The sequence below is a fragment of the Marmota marmota genome, unplaced genomic scaffold (assembly GCF_001458135.2).
Source record: "Marmota marmota marmota unplaced genomic scaffold, marMar, whole genome shotgun sequence".
NCBI classification, from domain to species: domain Eukaryota; kingdom Metazoa; phylum Chordata; class Mammalia; order Rodentia; family Sciuridae; genus Marmota; species Marmota marmota.
This window is the reverse complement of record NW_025999982.1, coordinates 729552-750153: the sequence shown is the minus strand read 5'-3', so window position 1 is coordinate 750153 and position 20602 is coordinate 729552. Positions and strand designations below refer to the sequence as shown.

General features: G+C 46.6%; 1 protein-coding gene and 1 long non-coding RNA gene across 8 annotated transcripts in view; one reads left to right on the top strand and one right to left on the bottom strand.

The window, feature by feature from the left end:
- The window catches only part of LOC125617403, a 10905-nt gene extending 7982 nt beyond the window's left edge, over window positions 1-2923 (bottom strand). The window contains exon 1 of the long non-coding RNA XR_007348384.1: window positions 2617-2923. This is a non-coding gene — a long non-coding RNA (uncharacterized LOC125617403). The remainder of the gene's footprint in view (window positions 1-2616) is intronic.
- Window positions 1200-20602, top strand: part of Notch4 (notch receptor 4) — a 28029-nt gene continuing 8626 nt past the window's right edge. For 2 of the 7 annotated variants that reach the window (XM_048805065.1, XM_048805066.1), the window contains exons 1-19: window positions 1201-1291; window positions 7772-8017; window positions 8797-8878; window positions 9058-9353; window positions 9968-10315; window positions 10419-10541; window positions 10652-10888; window positions 10996-11151; window positions 11651-11845; window positions 13340-13453; window positions 14279-14392; window positions 14476-14598; window positions 15507-15666; window positions 16261-16406; window positions 16679-16831; window positions 17032-17149; window positions 17374-17461; window positions 17815-17968; window positions 19074-19258. In XM_048805065.1, coding sequence (XP_048661022.1) covers window positions 7945-8017; window positions 8797-8878; window positions 9058-9353; window positions 9968-10315; window positions 10419-10541; window positions 10652-10888; window positions 10996-11151; window positions 11651-11845; window positions 13340-13453; window positions 14279-14392; window positions 14476-14598; window positions 15507-15666; window positions 16261-16406; window positions 16679-16831; window positions 17032-17149; window positions 17374-17461; window positions 17815-17968; window positions 19074-19258 — 2865 coding nt within the window. In that variant the 5' untranslated portion in view covers window positions 1201-1291; window positions 7772-7944. Of the gene's footprint in view, window positions 1292-7768; window positions 8018-8796; window positions 8879-9057; window positions 9354-9967; window positions 10316-10418; window positions 10542-10651; window positions 10889-10995; window positions 11152-11650; window positions 11846-13339; window positions 13454-14278; window positions 14393-14475; window positions 14599-15506; window positions 15667-16260; window positions 16407-16678; window positions 16832-17031; window positions 17150-17373; window positions 17462-17814; window positions 17969-19073; window positions 19259-20602 lie in introns of those variants that run through there. The other 5 variants (XM_015487501.2, XM_048805063.1, XM_048805067.1 and 2 more) reach the window with 4 other exon arrangements.

The following is a 20602-nucleotide window of genomic DNA, read 5'->3' as shown; positions in this document are numbered from 1 at the left end:
TTTTTATTTTCTCTCTTTCAGTCCAGATTAATTTATATCTTCCATTTTAAAAATAGTTTATTTTATTTATTTATTTTTATGTGGTGCTGAGGATCGAACACAGGGCCGCATATGTGCTAGACGAATGCTCTACCTTTGAGCTACAACCCTAGCCCTTTTTCTAGTTTCTTAAGGTAGAAGTTTATATTATTATAATCTTTATTCTTTATTTTTTTTCTAACAGGTATTACCAACTATAAAAAGTTTCTATAAACAGTTTTATCTGTATCTTGAGAATTCTGGTGTGTTTTTTTTTCATTCAGCTCAAAATATTTTCTAATTTGCCTGTGATTGCTTCTTTGATTTGTTGGTTGTTTAGAAGTGTGTGTGTAATTTTTGCATATTAGAATTTTCCCAAATTTGCTTTCATTGTTTATTTCTAATTCTATTGTGATCAGAGTACATATTTTGCATGATTTCAATCCCTTTAAAATCATTGAGACTTGTTTTATGACTTAGCATATGGTCTAGCTTGGAGAATGTTCCATGTGCACCTAAAAAAAATGTTATACTCTGCTCTTTTTTGGTAGAGTGTTTCAGAGTTCTCCATTAGAGAATTTAATTGATGTGTTGTCCAGTCCTTAGCTCTCAGCCCTCTTTGTAGACTGAAGATAACTGCCTCCCCAAAGTCACACTCTTTTCAGAGTCAAACCACCTCACAGCTGAATAATGTGTGGATGTAAAGGCCTGGCTACCTCATCCCAACTCCAGATTAAATCTCAATGTCTGCTTCCCAGAGACCCAACCTGCATATCCCTAATTCAGTCAAACCATGACAACCCCGGTTTCAAAACATATTTTGTATCAGACCTCTTCTCACCTTGCCACCATCATTTTTCATAGGTCACCATGTAGGGAATGGCTTGGGCTAGGGGTTGGGGGAAACATGGAAGCAAGGAAACCAGGTGGGATACTATTGCAATATATCCAGTAGGATTTGGTGGTGGTGTGGTGAGTAGCTGTCTGATTTAGAATTTATTTTGAAACTAAAGTGGACATCTCTTATTGACCTCCCAATTTAAAATAACCCCAAAGTCATTCTTTCTTACCCTTCTTTATATTACCTCATACTCCTTATAACTATCTAATACTATATTTTACATTTACTTGCTGTCTGTCGTTTTGTTCACTACTGAAAATTCAGAGCATAAAACAGTGCCTGGCATACAGCAAGTGCTCAACAAAGAATTTTTGGATGAATAAATGAGCCAATCACATGCAACAGTACTTCTTGAAAGTGGCATTGAATGTGGTAAGTAAAGGCATACAGGAATGTCTGGATGTGTGGTTTCTGGTGCAATCCCAAGTAGAAACTTATTTTCCAGTCATTCTCACATTATTTTTTAAATGACAAAAAATATAATTCCCACTAAGATAGATGGTGCTTCCAGGTAGAAAGAACATGGGTTTGGAAGTAAATACCCTCTGTCTGAAACTCAGTAGCTACATGACCTTGGGCAAGTGACTCAACTGCTTTGAGCCCCACATATCACTGTAAATGGAAGTAATAATATTCTGCTCCTGAAGGTTTTAGGTTTTTATTTGCAGTTATGAACGATTGAACCCAGGGTCTTGCGCTTCTGGGGGTATTTTAAATGCGATAGTACATGGTCAATTGAGGTTCCGCTTCACACAAGCCTAAAATAAGTAAATAAAACATAAAAATATCTCTGCCTTTGGGGAACTGCCAGTCATTAAATAAGAAAAATAAATGAAATATATAACATGCTAGTTAGATGGTTAAAAAAAAAAAGTAGCAATAAAAAGAAGAACCAAAAGGGATGGGAAACATGGGAGAGAACTTCCAATTTGGGAATAGGATAGACAAGGAAGACCTCCAAGAAAAAGTGTCTTTTGTGGAGGAAGGAGTAATGCAGATAGGTGGGGGAGGAGAAGATCCAGGCAGCAAGAAGAGCAAATGTAAAAGCCCTGGGATGTGCATGAACCTGTTTAAAGAACAGTGAGGAGGCCAGTGTGGCACAATGAATAAGAGGAATAACTACAGTTAGCTCAGAAAAGTAAATGGGGCAAGGAGTGATAGGGTGGATGTGTAGGGCCTTGAAGGCCCTGAAAGGAAGTTAGCTTTACTCTGAGTAATTAAAGAATTTTGAGCAGAGAAGTTACATGATCTAACTCACATTTTAACAGATTCATTCTGGCTGCGGTGTAGATAAATGGCCAAAAAAAGCAAGGGCAGCAGTAGGGGGAAAGGAGATGCAAGAGATGAATCTGGATACATTTTGAAGGTAGAAACAATGGGATTTAAGACAGATTGGAAGCCAGATGCAATGGCACATGCCTTTAATTCCAGCAACTTGAAAGGCTGAGGCAGGAGGATCACGAGTTCAAAGCAAGCCTGGGTAACTTAGTGAGGTTCTAAGAAACTTAGTGAGACTCGATTTCTCAATAAAAAGGGCTGGGGATATGGCTCAGTGGTTATGTGCCCCCTGCATTCAATCCCCAGTACCAAAAAAAAAAAAAAAAAAAATCGCAAGAACCATTTCTATCAGTAGGAAGGAGAAGGTTTATAATGGAAAATCAGATCAATTTTGAGCAAATTGGGTTTAAAGTACTCACCAGACATTGGAAGTACAAGTCTGGAATTCCAGGGAGTGGTCTGATCTAGAAATAGTAATTTGAAGTTGTCAACACAAACATGGTCTTTGAAGAAACTATTTAAATCTGGTGGGGAACCATGAAACTGTATGAGATCACCTAGGGACAGAAAAAGAAAAGATCCAGGAATTGAGGCATGAACACTACCGCGTAAGAAGTCTGGGAGACCCAGCAGCTCAGGAGGCTGAGGCAGGAGAATCACGATTTCAAAGCCAGCCTCAACAAAAGCAGGGCGCTAAGCAACTCTAAATAAAATACAAAATAAGGCTTGGGATGTGGCTCAGTGGTTGAGTGCCCTGAGTTCAATCTCTGGTACTGCCCCTGTAATGCCAGATTCATGGGACCCCAATAGACCTCCAGGAGCCGAATCCGATGCAATCACACAAGAGTCTCTATTGCAAGCCTGGACTCAACAACCGTTCCCGACACAGCGGTCCTGAGGAGTGAGTCCCGGTCCTTTGTTCAATGAGATTTTATAGGTTTTGGGGGATACTCTATGTGTCATAACATCATATAGAAAATCATTTCACACCGAGGGAAAGTCAAACAACAATTAACATTGATTAGCACATTCACTGGGGGGAACAAGTTGAGTAGGAGTGTTTGGTTAGTAAAAGAGGAGGATTCCTTTGAACTGATTGTTTTAAGCCATGAGGGGTGTTTGTGCTAAACTACATGGTTTCCCAACACGTTATCAACCACCATAAACTACTGGGGGGTCATCTGGCATCCCAGGTATTTTCCCTGTCTCATGCTGATTGGTGGCTGCTAGAGGGTTGCTATGGGTCCTCACCTAGCCTGACTGAATCAGGGACACCTGGCTCTGCAGATCTCTCCTGTTATTTTCAGACAAACAACTCAGCAAGGTGGATATGTGCCTAGGAGCTCTCTGTGGGTTTTTCCAAGGACAAGGGTCACACCCTCTTTGTTGGACAGGCTTTGAGGTAGAAGCTGTTTTCAAAAATGGAGTCACATCAGTTTCTCACCCCCCCACACACACCAAAAAAAGAAAAAGAAGAAGAAGTCAGGGAGAGGAGGCCAGAGTGGTGGTACATGTAAAATATTCAGGAGGCTAAAGCAGGAAGATCTTGATTTTGAGGCCAGCCTTGGCAACTTTGTGAAATCCTGTCTCAAAATAAAAATTTAAAAGGACTGGGGATATAGCTCAGTGGTAGAATGTCCCCGGGTTTGATCCTCAGTATGAAAGAAGGAGAGAGAGAGACAGAGGAAGGAAGGAAGAAGGGAGGAAAGAAGGAAAGATTGATTTATCAGCATGGGGTCAATTTTGCTTATTTTTATATCTATGGTGGGCTGTTGTCTTCTTTGTGTTTAGTCACATTATCAGGGCCTAGCTCAAAGACTGATCCTCTGAAGGTCAGAACCTGAAGTATGTATGATTGACAGGTTATCCCACTCAGGAAATATACACTGAAAGAGAAGTCAGTTGAGCAAAATGAACCTCTCTTTGAAGGGATATTATAAGGAAAGGGGTCATTTTCACCAGAGAGAACTTTGTGCCCCTGCCATGCTGTAGATCACTTTAATGACCATACCATCATGGTTAGCATCAACCTCTGGGAAGCCTTTATGAAGGAAAAGCAAGCTCTTAGGCAAGTCTCCATATTCTTTGGGGATGTAAGGTCCTAGAAGACAGTGAGTGTGTCTGAGACCCAGGAACAGCTTAGATAGCCTGGGCAGGTTCATACTGCCTGACCTCAAGCAGGATAAGCAAGGAATGAACCAAGCACCTTCCTGACACTATCCTTAAACAGTTTCTGCCTTACACCACTCCTGGTTCCCCTTCCACCTAACAATGTCTCTGTCTCCATTGCCAATTCTTCTTTTTCCCAAGCTCTAGCCGAGTGCCCCAGCCTCCTTCTCTAAAATGCTATGAGGTCAGCAACACAGCAGAAATGGCAAGTTCAGTTCTTTCCACCCAGGTTTTTTCTTTGTGGTTCCATGAGAAGCCTAATGTTTCTTCCTATTTTCCTTTTGCTACTCATCAGCACCAAATCCCCCAATCAGAAAATCAAAGAGGGCAAAAGGAGGGGTTTTTCACACCAGGTTTCCCCTTCCCAGATCCCTATACCCTTGGCTCCTCAGCTGCTGCCTCAACTAAGGAGGTGATACAAAAATGGCTTTACCAATAACACAATGGGCCTAAAGCACAGACAGGAAACTCACAAAAGAAGAATCATGAATCATCATTACCTAGATGAAAATGTTAACCCTAACAACAAAATACTTTTTTTTTTTTTTTGTACTAGGAATTGAATCCAGGGACACTCTATCACTGAGCTACATTCCAAACCCTTTTTATATTTTATTTGAGACAGAGTCTCACTAAGCTGCTCAGGCAGGGCTTGAACTTGGGATCCTCCTGCCTCAGCCCCTCAAGTAGCTGAGATTCTGGGCATGCACTGTCATGCCCAGCAACAAGATATAAATTTAAAGCAATAATGATATGCCATTTTGCCTAATACCTAGGGTTGAAAAGAGTAAGGACATATATATAGACCTTGCTGACTGGAATATAAAGTCCTGCACTGATCTTTGGAGAATGATATTGGCCACACTTAAGGACCAAGAGTTTTGACCCAGGAAACAGACAACCACACAAATTATGCAGATTCAAGAATACTTACTGCAAAATAGTTTATATATTTTTAAAAATTGACATCCACCTAAATGTGTTACAATAGGAAATTGGTTTAAATGAATGAGGGGGTTCATCAAATAGTGGTATACTAGGCAACTATTAAGAATGATGGCGGGCTGGACATATAGCTCATTAGTAGTGCACATGCTCACCATGCCTGAGGCTCTGGGTTCAATACCAAGCATCAAAAAATGAAAAAATAATAAAATTCAGACTTACTCAAACTATCTACAAAATAACTGACCTATATTCTTTTTTAAATTGATACATTATAGTTATATATAATAGAATTTTTGATGGCATATTTGTACATGCACATCACATAATTTGATCAATCTCATTCCCATTACTTTCCCTCTCTCTCCTCTCTTCCTTCCCATTGATCTGCTTGCTCTACTTTACTGATCAATCTTCCATCTATTATTAATATTATTATTATTATTACATTATAATTATAAGTGGGATTCATTATAGCATATTCATAAATTAACATATAATAATTTGGTAGATTTAATTCCCTAGTACTTCCCCAGTCCCTCCCCCGACCCTTGATCCCTTTTCTCTACTCTGTTGGTCTCCTTTCTGACCTGTATTCTTTTAAATGTCAACATCATGAAAGGCAAAGTGAGTCTAAAGAAACATACCTACATTAAAGGAATGTAAAAAGACAAATACTAGCCGGGCGCGGTGGTCCCTCCTATAATGCCAATGGCTCGGGAAGATTGCGAATGGTTGAGTGCCCCTGAATTCAATCCCAGGTACCCAAAACAAAAAGACTTAAATACTAAATACAATATAATGAGCGATTCTACATTAGATCCTGGGCCTAGAAATAAAATTTTTATAAAGGGTGTTATTGGGCAATTAGCAAAATTTGAATATGGATTGCAGATTAGAACACTGTATTATATCAATCTAAGTTTCTTAAGGTCACTTCATCTTTTTCCCACCAGTATTAGTGATTGAACCCAGGTACACTCTATCACTGAGCTATATCTCAAGCTCTTTTTATTTTTTATTTTGAGACAGGGTCTTGCTAAGTTTCTGAGGCTGGCCTCCAACTTGAAATCCTCCTGCCTCAGTCTCCTGACTAGCTGGAATTATGGGCATATACGACCCAGCCTGGCTAAATTTCCTTATTTTGATAATTGTAGTGTATTATATAAAAAGATGTTCTTGTCCTTAAGAAATTCATGCTGATGGGTTTAGAGGTACTGGCCTTGTGTGTGACTTAACTCTCAAAGGATTCAAGAAAAAAATGCTACTAATGTGCATTTATAGAGAAATAATGATAAAGCATATGTGGTCAAATGATATCCATTGGTGAATCCAAGGGTAGGGTATCCAGGAATTCTTTTTAGTATTTTTGCTGCTTTTATATAAGCTTTAAATTATTTCAAAATAAAAAGTTTAAAAAGAAAAAAAGAAAGGGAGGGAGGGAGGAAGAAAAGAAGGAAGGGAGGGAGGGAGGGAAGGAGGGAAGGAGAAAGGGCGAGGGAGAGACAAATGGCACCGATGATGTATATTCCTTGGCAAGAGAGGTGTTCAGAACACTCCAGAATGCAGCCCAGGTCAACACTGGGTGTGTGCGGCTGCCGAGACACCTCCACAACCCTGGACTCTTGCTCTCTGTGCTACTAGAGGAACTGAGCATGCAGTTGACCTCAAAGCTCTCCTGGGCTGACTTAAGAAGATGGAATGAGACTTCAAGGCAACAAATTTCCTTTTGTAGTTTTATTTACTCCAATTTTATATTATACATCCCAGAGATCTCCACAGTAGAGGGAAGCAGAGATGGAAGGAGTAAAAGCTACCCAAATTCAGTATTTGCTACAAATAATTCAGAATGAAAAAGTTAGAATTTTAAATTTAGAATAGATGATAGAATATACTAGAATTTAGGAAACACTATGTTCATTTATCATTGATGATGACAAATATGAAGGCCAAGATTTCCTCCTAAAACCAGCTGAGTATCTTGCCCATTCCCCAGAAGGAGGGGAAAAAAAGAGTCCCCACAAGGACCAAGGTGAGGTCCCGAGGTCCCTGGGTCTTTTCTGCAAGGTAAATGGTTTCAAATCATGACAAGTTGCAGGTCCTCTGAGAAGCATCTGTACTCATGAGGCAAGTTAAGCATCATCTCTTGGGAAGAGGAATAGGGAGATCCCTCACTACCCCACACCTCTGCTTCCAGATCCTTCCCCTCTGGAGGCTCAGGGGTAGCCACCTTGCAATTCTCTTCTCTAGAAAGGAGAAACCAGATTCACAAACAGAAGAACTGAGACTACCCCCCACCAGGGGCCTCAGAAACCAAGCCAGTTCTCCCCTCCTATCTTCACCTGCCATTCATTCATACCGTCCTACTTCTCCCACTTCCCCAGGGGTTGTCAGGGACAGAAGGCCCCTCCTTCATCCCCCTCAATGTTCCTCCAACCCCCCCACACCACCATTCACTAGGGTGTCCAGGACATTGTGTGACTCAGGAAACAGCTCAGACATTAGGCTTGCAGCAGGCTGAAGAGGACAAGGAAAGGGCAGTGTGAGCCAAGGAGGTGGCCCTGCCACAGTGAGGGCTCTGAAAGTCCCTGCCTGAAAAGGGAGAGGAGATCTGGGCTTGGGGATGCTCTGGAATGCAGCCCCCTTCCCTGATGCTGCTTCTGCTGCTGCCGCCACCACCGTGTTTCCTAGTTGTCATGGCCAGAGGTGAGTTATGGGGTGGGAGAGGAGGGGGAGTCCATTTTCCCTTAAGAGGATGTCCAATGGGGTGGGAGAAATAGAGCTGACCCCCAGGTTTTGAAGGGACACTAGATAGAAGAGATTTTCCCAAAAAATGCAGACAGCCTGTAGGGAGAGCCGACCGCCACAGAAGCTGCTCCAACCCAGGCTTTGGGCTGGGTGCCAGTAGGGACTGTTGGGGGGATGGGTGAGAGGGCGCCCATCCCCAGGGAAACCCAGTTAGCCCTGGAGCTAAGTTAAGTGTACTCTTATAACCATGTTGAGAAGGGCAGATCGACCACCTGCTAGGGGGGAAGATGAGAGGCAATCAGGAGGTAGAGATGTGGAAGGTCATGGGTCCACCATGTCCCTTTCCTGTCCAGCTGTCCCCACCCCCCGGAAGGCTTGATTCTGGGCCCTTCCTGGCCTTCCTGGAGGAAATCCCTTCAATGTCTCAGCCATTCACCTCCTGGGGCCCCCTTGCCCCCCTTCTGTTCCCTGTTGTCTTGCTTCCTAGGGATGGAGTCCAGGGCTGGACTTGGAAGGCTAGAGAGTAAACAGGAAAGGGGGGTGTTAGGGAGTAGTAACTGAGAGGCCTGGGATGGAAGGAACTGAGGCATGGGACCACACGTGGACTGGAACAGGGTATGATGGTAGTTTAGAGCATGCATGGGGGCTTGCTTTGAACAGGTCTCTTAGGAGCACCTGGAGGAGGAAGTGAGACACAAGCTCCATGGCTCCATCTCATTCTCCCTTTCCATCCATAGGGCTGCTGTGCGGAAGTTTTCCAGAACCCTGTGCCAATGGAGGCACCTGCCTGACCCTGCCTCAGGGGCAAGAGACCTGCCTGTGAGTGTACCTTGTGGGACTAGAAGACTAGAAAGAAATGGGGAGGGAGAGTGAGGGAAGAAAGGAGAATGAGGGGAAGTGACGGAGATGAAGGGAAACAAATAAGGCAAGGGAGAAGGGTGGGAGAGAAGGGAAAGAGGGGCCAGTGATGTGAGTTTTCCTCTCTCCCTCCCACCCAGGTGTGCCCCTGGCTTCCTGGGCAAGACATGCAAGTTTCCTGACCCCTGCCAAGATTCTCAGCTCTGCCAGAATGGGGGCAGCTGCCAAACCCTGCTTCCCACCTCACCAGGCTCCTCTAGCTCCCCCTCTCCATTGCCCCCCAGCTTCTTCTGCAACTGCCCCACTGGCTTCACTGGTAAAAGGTGCCAGGTCCGCCTCCAAGACCCCTGTCTTCCCTCCTTCTGTTCCAAAAGGGGCCGCTGCCACATCCAGGCTTCAGGCCGCCCACAGTGCACCTGCATGCCTGGATGGACAGGTAAGCTCTGGTGGGAGTGGAGTGGAGAGGACAGGCAACAGCAGTGGGCTAGGAAAGATGTGGGCTGGGAAAGATGGAACTGGACACCATCACCACTGTTGCATATGCTGTAAAGTGAGTTTCCTTGTCATTATCCAGGTCAGAGTTGCCAGGTCCAGATTAGGAAATCAGATCAGAGAGGCAAAGCAACTCATCCAAGAGCATACAACCAGTTTTGTGGCACAAAAAATACCAATCTGAATCTCTTACCTGTAGAAGCTGGGTGCTTTTCACCTCCTCCAAGAAGGTCATCACTGTAGGGACCCCATCATTGCTACTTGGCCTTTTGGCTAAGATCAGGTGTTATAGGACCCCAGGTCCCAGTTTTTCCCGGGTAAGGCCAATTTGCAATATCCATTTTCAGTTTAGAAAATAAGGTTGCTCCAGATATAATCCTATCAAGGCATGGCAAAACTAAGGCAGGGGTGATGGAACAGGATAAAGTGAGCACAGAAATAAAGGGAGGAAAATTCAAATATTCAATCCACAGGTTATCTGCAGGGAGATCAGAGTCATCTCAGATGGGCTGGAATTTGTGCAATGCTAGAAAGAGCTCCCTCTACCCTCTATTGCAGGTGAGCAGTGCCAGCTTCGGGACTTCTGCTCAGCCAACCCCTGCATCAATGGAGGCGTATGTCTGGCCACATACCCCCAGATCCAGTGCCGCTGCCCACCTGGCTTTGAGGGTCATGCCTGCCAACATGATGTCAATGAGTGCTTCCAGGACCCTGGACTCTGCCCTAAAGGCACCTCCTGCCATAATACCCTGGGCTCCTACCAATGTCTCTGCCCTGCAGGGCAGGAAGGTCCACACTGTGAGCTCCGAACAGGACCCTGCCCCCTGGCAGGCTGTTCAAATGGGGGCACCTGCCAGCTGGTGCCAGGGGGAGACACCACCTTTCACTTCTGCCTCTGCCCGCCAGGTGTGTCCTCATAGGTGCTTTTCTGTAGCCTCCTCCCCTTTCTGGGAAGGGAGGGTTGCCTCTTTTGGGTTCCTTCACCTGGCTAATCCCATGACTCTATCAGGCTTCACAGGCCTAGACTGCGAGGTGAATCCAGATGACTGTATTGAGCACCACTGTCAGAATGGGGGCATTTGCCAGGACGGACTGGGCACCTACACCTGCCTCTGCCCAGAGACTTGGACAGGTGAGTTGTTTAAGCCAAGTTAATGGCACCAGTGGCCCAGTCAGCCTGTGGCTTCCCTTCCTCACAGGGCTCCCAGCTCTAGACCTAGTTCCTTTCCTACCTCCCTACAGGCTGGGATTGCTCTGAAGATGTGGATGAATGTGAGGTTCACGGTCCCCCTCACTGCAAAAATGGGGGTACCTGCCAGAACTTGCCTGGCAGCTTTCATTGTGTATGTGTGAGTGGCTGGGGAGGCACAGGCTGTGAAGAGAACCTGGATGACTGTGTTGCTGCTACCTGTGCTCCTGGATCCACCTGCATTGACCACGTGGGCTTCTTTTCCTGCCTCTGCCCACCTGGGCGCACAGGTATGGGGACTGAGGGGTCAGGGAAGAGTGAGGTAAAGGTGGAGGCTGAGAAGAACTGGGGGTCTCTTGGGAGGTCAATCAACCTTGCCCCCATCTGGCCCCTCCAGGCCTCCTATGCCACCTGGAAGATATGTGTCTGAGCCAGCCATGCCATGGGGAAGCCCAGTGCAGCACCAACCCCCTGACGGGCTCCACACTCTGCCTGTGCCAACCTGGCTACTCAGGGCCCACCTGCCACCAAGACCTGGATGAGTGTCAGATGGGTGAGGCACCCCACAGCAGAGCCTCTCTGAGCCCAGACAGGCCTCCGCACTGAACAGAGAAAAGGGGAAGTTGTTTCTTAAATGAAAGAAGGAAAGAAAGAAAGAAAGAAAGAAAGAAAGAAAGAAAGAAAGAAAGAAAGAAAGAAAGAAAGAAAGAAAGAAAGAAAGAAAGAAAGAAAGAAAGAAAGAAAGAAAGAAAGAAAGAAAGAAAGAAAGAAAGAAAGAAAGAAAGAAAGAAAGAAAGAAGGAAGGAAATATCTCTTTTTCTTTGGGTTGGTCCTGATGTGACATCTCTTCCCTACATGGCCCTCTCCCCAATGCTTAGCCCTCCAGGCCTCATAGATTGTCCTCTTGGTCCTTCTCTATCCTAAAAATACAAGCCCTTTCCCCAGTTGGTCTTGCAGCCTCAAATGGGCCCTCACACCTCTCCTGACAGTTTGGCCTCTTTGCCCTTCCCATCCCTGGCCCCTGTGAACTCTCAGCTCTTCTCTCCTCCCAGCCCAGCAAGGTCCCAGTCCCTGTGAACATGGTGGTTCCTGCCTCAACACCCCTGGCTCCTTCAACTGCCTCTGTCCACCTGGCTACACAGGCTCCCGCTGTGAGGCTGATCATAATGAGTGCCTGTCCCAGCCCTGCCACCCAGGCAGCACCTGCCTGGACCTCCTTGCCACCTTCCACTGCCTCTGCCCACCAGGTATGGCTTAATGGGGACTTGGGTGGGGGAGAAACAACTAAGCTGAACCCACTGGGAATTGCCCCTAGAGAACAAGGATAGCATCAGTCCAACGGGCGTCACTTACTACAGGATGTTTCTCCTCTCCCTCCCCCCAAGTGAAAACGAAGACACCTATGGACCCTAGGAAAAGAGCTGCCACAGATAGTAGTGAGGTTGTACACTGCTCAACTCTGGGGGAGAGGGGATGCCATTCCTTTCATGGTAATCAGAGACAGCACAACACATGGCCCACTGTACACTGTGGCCAAATAAGGGAGGATAGTTAATAAACTTTCCATGGTGAAGCCTCTGCTCATACTTACCTACAATGCTCTCCCTAATCACTCTAACTCTCCCATCCAGAGATAAAGAGTAAATCCTTAAAATTCCAAAAAGATCTGTGTGCTTGAATTTGATGCAGTAGGAAAGAAACACGGCAAGGGTGCAGGCACTTCCAGGCTAGTTTTACCAGGGAAAAGTCATTTGAAGAAAGAGAACTACAGAGCCAATACAGAGAGCTGGATGAAACCAGAAAAATAATAGCTGACTTTGTGCCAGTACTGTCTCTTACATGTATTATCTTATCTACTCTTTACACTAATCCTATGCAGTTGGCATTGTTACTATATCCATTTTATAAATGAAGAAACCAAGACATATAAAACGTTCAAGTGGTTTGTCCAAGGTCATGCAGTTAGTAAGTGGCAGAGCCAAGATTTAAACCCAGAGTTTCAACATTAACCACTACACTACACTACCATTCTAAGGTGAGCAATATCCAAGGTTTATGGCTCAGACCACACATAGATAAGTATACAAAAGTAAAGAAAACTGTCCAGTTTCTTTACTCTTATATACTTATCTATGTGTGGACAAGGTTGTAGACGTGAAGGAGGGTTGGAGGCACGCTCCCTAAGCAAGAAAAGGAAGGTAATGAGGTCCTTGTTCAAGATGAGACCATGGACATGAGGATGACCCCAAAGCAATGGGATAAATATGAGAGTAACACAGCTTCCCAAATGCCCTTCACATTCCCCCACATTGGGATTCCTGTTCACTTTAGCATGAAGACCTGCCATGAACAAGAGGAGTAAATCATGCTCCAGGCAGACACCCGCTTGCCTAATTTGTACATCAAAGACCTCCAGGTTAAGCAGCCTGCCCGGGTGGGCCCCACGCTGCCTTACCCAGAGATGGCCCCAAGAGGCACTTCTAGGATGCCCTCTTACAGCTCTCAACAGGAGCCCTCTTTCTTCCTGAGCTTTCACACCTGAAGGAGGCAGCACTGCACACCACAGCAGAGCTCAGGGTTCATCTACCCAACCCATCGGCAGACAGCAGAGAGAGGGGAGGCCTGATGGGGACACACAGCAAGTTGCATGTGTGCTGGCTCTAGAACCCAGGTCTCCCAAGGAGAAGGGGGCAGGGCCAGCCTGGCAGAGCCCCACCCTCACCATGCTCCTCTGTTCTCAGGTTTAGAAGGGCTACTCTGTGAGGTGGAGACCAATGAGTGTGCCTCAGCTCCTTGCCTGAACCAAGCTGACTGTCACGACCTGCGCAATGGCTTCCTGTGTGTCTGCCAGCCTGGTGCGTGCAGATTCCAATCCAGCCATCCTCACCCTGCAGTGTTGGAACCACCAGAGTTCTGTCCTCTGGAAGTTCTCTGTAGCCTGGTCAAAGAGTTCCCCATTTCTCCAACTCCTCTGCTCCTCAAACTCTCTTCTGCTACATCCCAGATCTTTCCTTACTTACACACCCACCCTCATCTCTGACCTTCCAAATCACCCATATATCCCTCCTTTGCAGTCCTCCTGCATAGTCCTCTATGGACTCTGCATGTCAGGGGTCCCAGGCTGGTCTTGGCATTGCCTGCCCTGGACACAGGGAAAGCTGCCCCAGGTCTTTCTTTTCCAGCTTCCTGGAACATCCCTCTGGTACCCTGCTATGAAAATAATTACATTTATTGACTATTTACTCCAGGACAGGCACTTGACTTTGTGCTTTGGAGGCATTATGTCATTTAATCTTTTCAATGGCAACATAAGGTAGGCTCCTCTTTATTTATTTTTCCAGTGCTGGGGATCAAAACCAGTATCTCACGCACTCAACACATGCTAGGCAAGCACTGTGCCACTGAAGCTACACCCCCAGTCTAGGTTCCATTTTTTGCTCCTTTTACAGAGGAGGAAACTGGGAGCTTAGAAAGTTTAAGTAGCTTGCCCAAAGTCACACAGCTGGTAGGTGGCTGAGCTTCACGTTTTCTGCACCATCCTTCTGTTGATCCATGCCCAACTACCCAGGTGTCTTCTCTGGGAAGACCTACAGGTTCACCTTTCCTGGCAAGAAAGAGCTAAGCTGTGTCTTCCTCAATGACCTTGGCCTTCTCTCCCCATCTACTCCCTTCCCCACTAGGATTCACTGGCACCCAGTGTGAGGAAGACATTGATGAATGCAGAAGCTCTCCCTGTGCCAATGGTGGGCAGTGCCAGGACCAGCCTGGAGCCTTCCATTGCAAGTGTCTCCCAGGTAAACTGGGGCCCAAACACGGGAGGAAAGGGTGGCAGGGGGCAGAAGTCTCTGCAGTCCCTGATTCTCCTCCTCTGCCATAGGCTTTGAAGGGCCACAGTGTGAGACAGAGGTGGACGAGTGTCTGAGTAGCCCATGCCCCAGTGGAGCCAGCTGCCTTGATCTCCCAGGAGCCTTCTTTTGCCTGTGCCCCTCTGGCTTCACAGGTCAGCAGGGAAGTTGTTAGAGAATAATTGAGTCCATTTAGCATGGGACAGTAGTCATTGGTGGGTGTTTGAGAGTCAGGATGTGAAACAGATAAGAATGGCACCCCTTAAAGTAACTCAGGGCAAAACCTTCACAACTGTGGATGTTATTAAAGAGCCACATTTATCCCAACATGAATGGGTATAATTAGGGCTCAGGAGCAGAGATTGGGCTCAAAGGGGAGCCATTCACTTTTTTATATAGCAAGTCTTTATTAACACTGGGGATGTGACTCAGTGGTAAAGTACTGGCATGAATGAGTCCCTGGGTTCAATCCCCAGCACCATACAAATAAATAAATAAATGCTTACTATGCCAGTCGTAGAAGCAAGTTTGAGTAAGAAGTTGCTATCCTCAAGTGGTTTTAAGTCTAATGCATAGACCAACAAGTCTCCTGTTGGTATGGCCCAATGGCCCTGAGAGAGGAGAACCCACTAACCCAGACTAAAGGTGAGAACTCTTCATGGAGTTCAGAGCAGAAAAGGGCCTGCATGGAGGAGATGATAGCTAGGCTGAATTTTGAGAAATGAGCAGGAGTTTGTCAAAATAGAATGCCAGATAACGTGTTTTAGTTGGAAATCACTGTGTTTGTAAAAGCACAGGGGAAAGAAAAGCACCTTTCATTTAAGGAACTGCATGAGATCCAGAGCTTAGAGTGCAACAGGGCAAAGATGAGAAACACAGCAGTTGTAGGAAGGTCATGTCACACCAGATCCCATATGACAAGAAGTTAGTATCCTGAAGGTAACGGGAAGTCATTGAAGGACAGGTCTATGGGGAGTGAGTTAGTCCATACATAAGTAGCCTTTGGTCCCCTCAAGGGCATAAAAGGGTTTTGTTTTCTATCTGACTCATATCCCCACCCCAGGCCAGCTCTGTGAGGTTCCTCTGTGTGCCCCCAACCTGTGCCAGCCTGAAAAAAAATGCCAGGATCAGGAAAACAAGATCCACTGCCTCTGCCCCAGTGGAAGCCTTGGCTGTGCTCCTGCTGAGGACAACTGCACCTGCCACCATGGGCATTGCCAGAGGTAACATCTTCCAGGCCCTCCATTTGCCCCTTTTCTGGTCCTCCTTAGCTATGGTAGGAGAAAAAGCAAGTGAGGAACATGTCTGTGGGAAATGACCAACGGCGACTATGAAGGAGATGACCAAGTTCTTAGGGCAAGTCGATAGGAGGACTCGTTATCCAAGGAGGGGAGAGCTCGTATATGATAAGGGAAACAGAGTATTAAGGCATCAGAGCAGAAAAGGGAGCATAATGCCCAGCATCAGTTCATCATTCACTAGACAAGTATCTATTGAATATCTACTGTGTGGACACCATTCCAGACACTGGGAAATAGCACAGAGCCAAAGAGACAAAGTGATGACTCTCATGGAGCTTTCATTTCTGTCTGGCAGAAAGACAACGAACAAGTTATAGAAGAAATAAAGATAGAGAAATAAAATGTGTGATGCAGGATCAGGAAGGTGAAAGGGCAATGTTAGGAGGAAAGTCACTGAAGAAAAAGGCCAGAGTCTCAGGGACAAAAAAGAGGGGGTCATAAGGGCCTGGCCCACAGGAAAAGGAAAAGGATACACCAGAAGAAAAGAAAAATACTCCCCTTTCTCTTTATGGCCAGATCTTCATGTGTGTGTGATGTGGGCTGGACAGGGCCAGAGTGCGAGGCAGAGCTGGGGGCCTGCATCTCCACACCATGTGCCCATGGGGGGACCTGCTATCCCCAGCCCTCTGGCTACAACTGCACCTGCCCCACAGGCTACACAGGTGAGACTGTCTCTAAACCATATACACCTGGGCTAGTCACACCCTAAGTCAAGGGAAATGTATGTGGCCAAAGGCTCTGTGTATTAGTCACCACCAAGGAAAACTGGTCATGGGTTGCAGGGGACACAGATGATGTGTGGGAGGTGATAAGAAAAGGGGCTGAACAGGGGGGAATAATAGAGTTGGGGTAAGGAAGGGAGGGCAAAAGGAAGAGGAGGAAGATGGAGAGAGAGAAAGGATTCCCACTCTCAGATCCCACCTCTTTCCCTCAGGGCCCACCTGTAGTGAGGAGGTGACAGCTTGTCACTCAGAGCCCTGTCTCAATGGTGGCTCCTGTAGTCCCAGCCCTGGAGGTTACTCCTGCATCTGCCTTCCAAGCCACACAGGGCCCCACTGCCAAACCATCATTGACCACTGCGTGTCTGGTAAGTGCCCACCATGTCCGGCACTGAAGCACAGGGGGATGAAAGAATCGGGCAGGGTTCTTCCATATTCAGAAGAAAAAAAAATTAACTGGAAGCTGTTGTTTTAGTGGGGGAAAGGTATGTCCTGTGAGCGGTGTGACTGAGGTCACAGGCCAGGTTACAGGCAAGGAACCCAATCCCTCACAGCCTCCTCTCTCCAGCCCCGTGCCTCAATGGGGGTACCTGTGTGAACAGGACTGGCACCTTCTCCTGCCTCTGTGCTGTGGGCTTCCAGGGTCCACACTGTGAGGGAAGGATCCACTCCAGCTGTGCAGACAGGTGAGCAGAGCACTAAGGCCCCCAGAGGAAGGGAAGGAGCCCCTCAGCCTTCCCGCCCTTTCCCTTCCCTCCCCCTGGAACTCCAGGCTATCTCTGCTGCACACTCTTCCTTCTGCCTCCCCTTCTGGTCAGCCATCACCCCAGTAGTTGCCTCCCCATCACACACTTCCTCCCCCTTTTTCCCAGACCTCCTTCCTACCTTGCCCTATCTCTGTCTTGTACAGCCCCTGTAGGAACAGGGCAACCTGCCAAGATGGCCCTCAGGGCCCCCGCTGCCTCTGCCCTCCTGGATACACAGGAGAAAGCTGCCAGGTGAGGTGCAATGAGCCAGGTGTGCAGAGGAGGGAGGGGCCTGGAGAGCTCTAGTAAGAATGGTCTCAAGAACTAAAAGGTGGGCAGCAGGGAAGCTCATGAAGAAAGGTCTAGGAGTGGAAGTCTCATTTGAGGTTTGTGTAGCCTGAAGAAGGGAGGAAAGAACGAATGGAGTTATGACCCTCAGGGGCCATTCTGGAGTATGGGTATAGAAGGTTAAACCAGGGAGGGTTACCTGGTCCAGGCCACTCATGAGAGAGTCTTAGAGGGAGGGATTCTGAGGAGCTGGAATTGGCAGAGGCCCATCTCCAGGCCTGGGAACCTGATGCCTCATGATCCCTCCCAACCCTCAGACTCTGATGGACTTATGTGCCCAGAAGCCCTGTCCACACAATGCCCATTGCCTCCAGAGTGGGCCCTCCTTCCAGTGCCTGTGCCTCCAGGGATGGACCGGGCCTCTCTGCAACATTCCACAGTCCTCCTGCCAGAAGGCTGCGCTGAGCCAAGGTACCAACACAAGGCCCAACTGGGGAGCAGATGAAGAAAAACAAGTGTCCTTCTTCACCCCTTTCCTAAGAGCAGCCACACAGCTTTTGGCCAAAACAACCACCTGAGAGTCAAAACAACATAAACTAACTATAGTTATTTTTTTTAATATTTGTAGTTGTAGATGGACACAATACCTTCATTTTATTTATTTATTTACTTATTTACTTATTTATTTTTGTAGTGCTGAGGATTGAACTCAGTGCCTCGCACATGCTAGGCAAGTGCTCTACTTCTGAGCCACAACCCCAGCCCCCAACTATAGTTATTGATTCTACAGTTTAACACCCAGGAAGCCTAAAACAACCCAACTCCTGTCACCACATTCAGCACAACACCAATCACCCCAGTAAAGTAGACTCCAGCTTAACACAACCACCAGGGACATAACTCCTGGTGGAGCAACTCAACATTGTTACGGTTGTAACTCACCTTGAGTGGACTACATTTAACCCAACTACATCAACACACTTCACCCCACCCCTGTGAGGTTACACCAACCCTCTTGTAAAAGAATACTCTACCTTCAAATAAGGTTCAACATGAGAAGAGCTCAGGGAAGAGCTTAGCGCTTAGGTTGATGGGAATCACGGTGAGAAAAATCAAAATTGATGCAAAATCCAGGGGACAAACTTGGGACAGTAGTAAAGCCTCATGTCACCAGCCTGAAGTTTCTCTTGAGTTCATTTTTTAAAAAACTTCATTTTATTTGTGGTGCTGAGAAATCAAACTAAGACCTTGTACATGCTAAGCAAGTGCTCTACCACTGAGCTGTATGTCCAGCCTTCCCTTGTGCGCTCTCTTGCTTATGGCTCAAGACAATAGTCACCTTACAACACTGATAAAAGAAATCTTTCCCATATTCTGGCAGAAAAGATAGGCAGAGAAACCTGATGTTCTACCCTCTTCAGTGTCAGGAGTTACTTTTTCCTTGTGCCCACGGGGGTTTCCACCCAAGAACATTAGTGGCTCCCAAGTTAAAGGCCTCTCTGCTAGAGATCTGGGATCCTGAAAACCCTTCCAGCCCACTTAGCTTCACTTCTCCCTGTTTGTCTTTCTCCCTCAGACATAGAAGTCTCTGCCCTGTGCCATAATGGAGGCCTTTGCATTGACAGAGGCCCCTCCTATTTCTGCCACTGCCCCCCTGGATTCCAAGGCAGTTTATGCCAGGATAACATGAACACCTGTGAATCCCGGCCTTGTCAGAATGGGGCCACCTGTGTGGCCCAGCCCAATGGCTATCTCTGCCAGGTAAGAGGTGTAGAGAAAAGAAGGGAGAGAAGATAACTCTCCTTTCTGGAGATGGGAAACAGGACATGGCTGGAGATATGGAAAACAGTAATAATGGGAAGGATAACATGGTGTACCCAATTCTCCTCCCTTTCCTTTACCCCACACATCCAGCTAACCACCAAGTCAGGCCATTCTACCTCCTAAATATTTCTCCACTCTATCCTTTCCCCTTCACCCTTCATCCCACTGCTTTAGTACAGGCGTTTGTTGCATTCCACCTGAATACCCATGTCAGCCTCCATATCTATCCTTCCACTGGTTCAGTCTTTACCCCACAACCAGGGGATCACTGCAGATATTAAGTTGACCTGTCACTCCTCTGTTGAACATCCTTCAGGGGGCTGCCCACATCTTTATAAAGTTCAAGGCTCTGCCTGATACAGCACTGCCTGCCCCTCAGTCCTCATTTGTCACCTTCTCCACTCTCCACTTCCCTACTTCATTCTAGCAATGTGAACTTTACACACCCCATACTGATTCTTGCTTCTCAGCTTTTTTTTTGTTTTGTTTTGTTTTGTTTTTAATCTGTACTAGGGATTGAACCAAGGAGCACTCTACCATTGAGCTACATCCACAGTCTTTTTTTTTATTTTTTTATTTTATTTTATTTTTTTTTTAATTAATTTATTTTTTTTTAGTTTTCGGCGGACACAACATCCCTGTCTGTATGTGGTGCTGAGGATTGAACCCGGGCCGCACGCATGCCAGGCGAGCGCGCTACCGCTTGAGCCACATCCCCAGCCCTCTTTTTTTTTATTTTGAGACAGGGTTCTGCTAATCTGATGAGGCTGGCTTTAAACTTGCAATCCTTCTCATTTGGCTTCCCCAAGTTGCTAGTATTACAGGCGAGCATCAGTCTCAGTTTTTTTCCCTGCCATTGCCTCTGCCTGGAATGGCCTTCCCCACCTCTCTTCCACTGGATGGGGACCAGGAAGCACCTTCCTTAGGAAGATATCTCTAAGTCCTCTCTCAGATGGGTGAAGGCTTCTCCTTGGTGGTTTTTGTCACTATACCAGGAAAAGCAAAGCTGGGATTTAAATCTGGGCAGCCTGATTCTGTGCTCAGACCACAACTTTTAACAGAAGGCACAAGATGGATCCCCTTTACTTCATCTTTTTTTTTTTTTTTTTTTGGTACTGGGGACTAAATCCAGGGGCTTTTACCCCTGAGCTACTCCCCCAGCCCTTTTGAGACAGGGTCACACTAAGCTGCTTAGGGCCTCCCTAAGTTGCTGCAGAGACCCAGACAGTCCTCACCTGTGAGATAGCCTAGTCCCCTTGTCTATCCCCTGCCTCCAAGTGC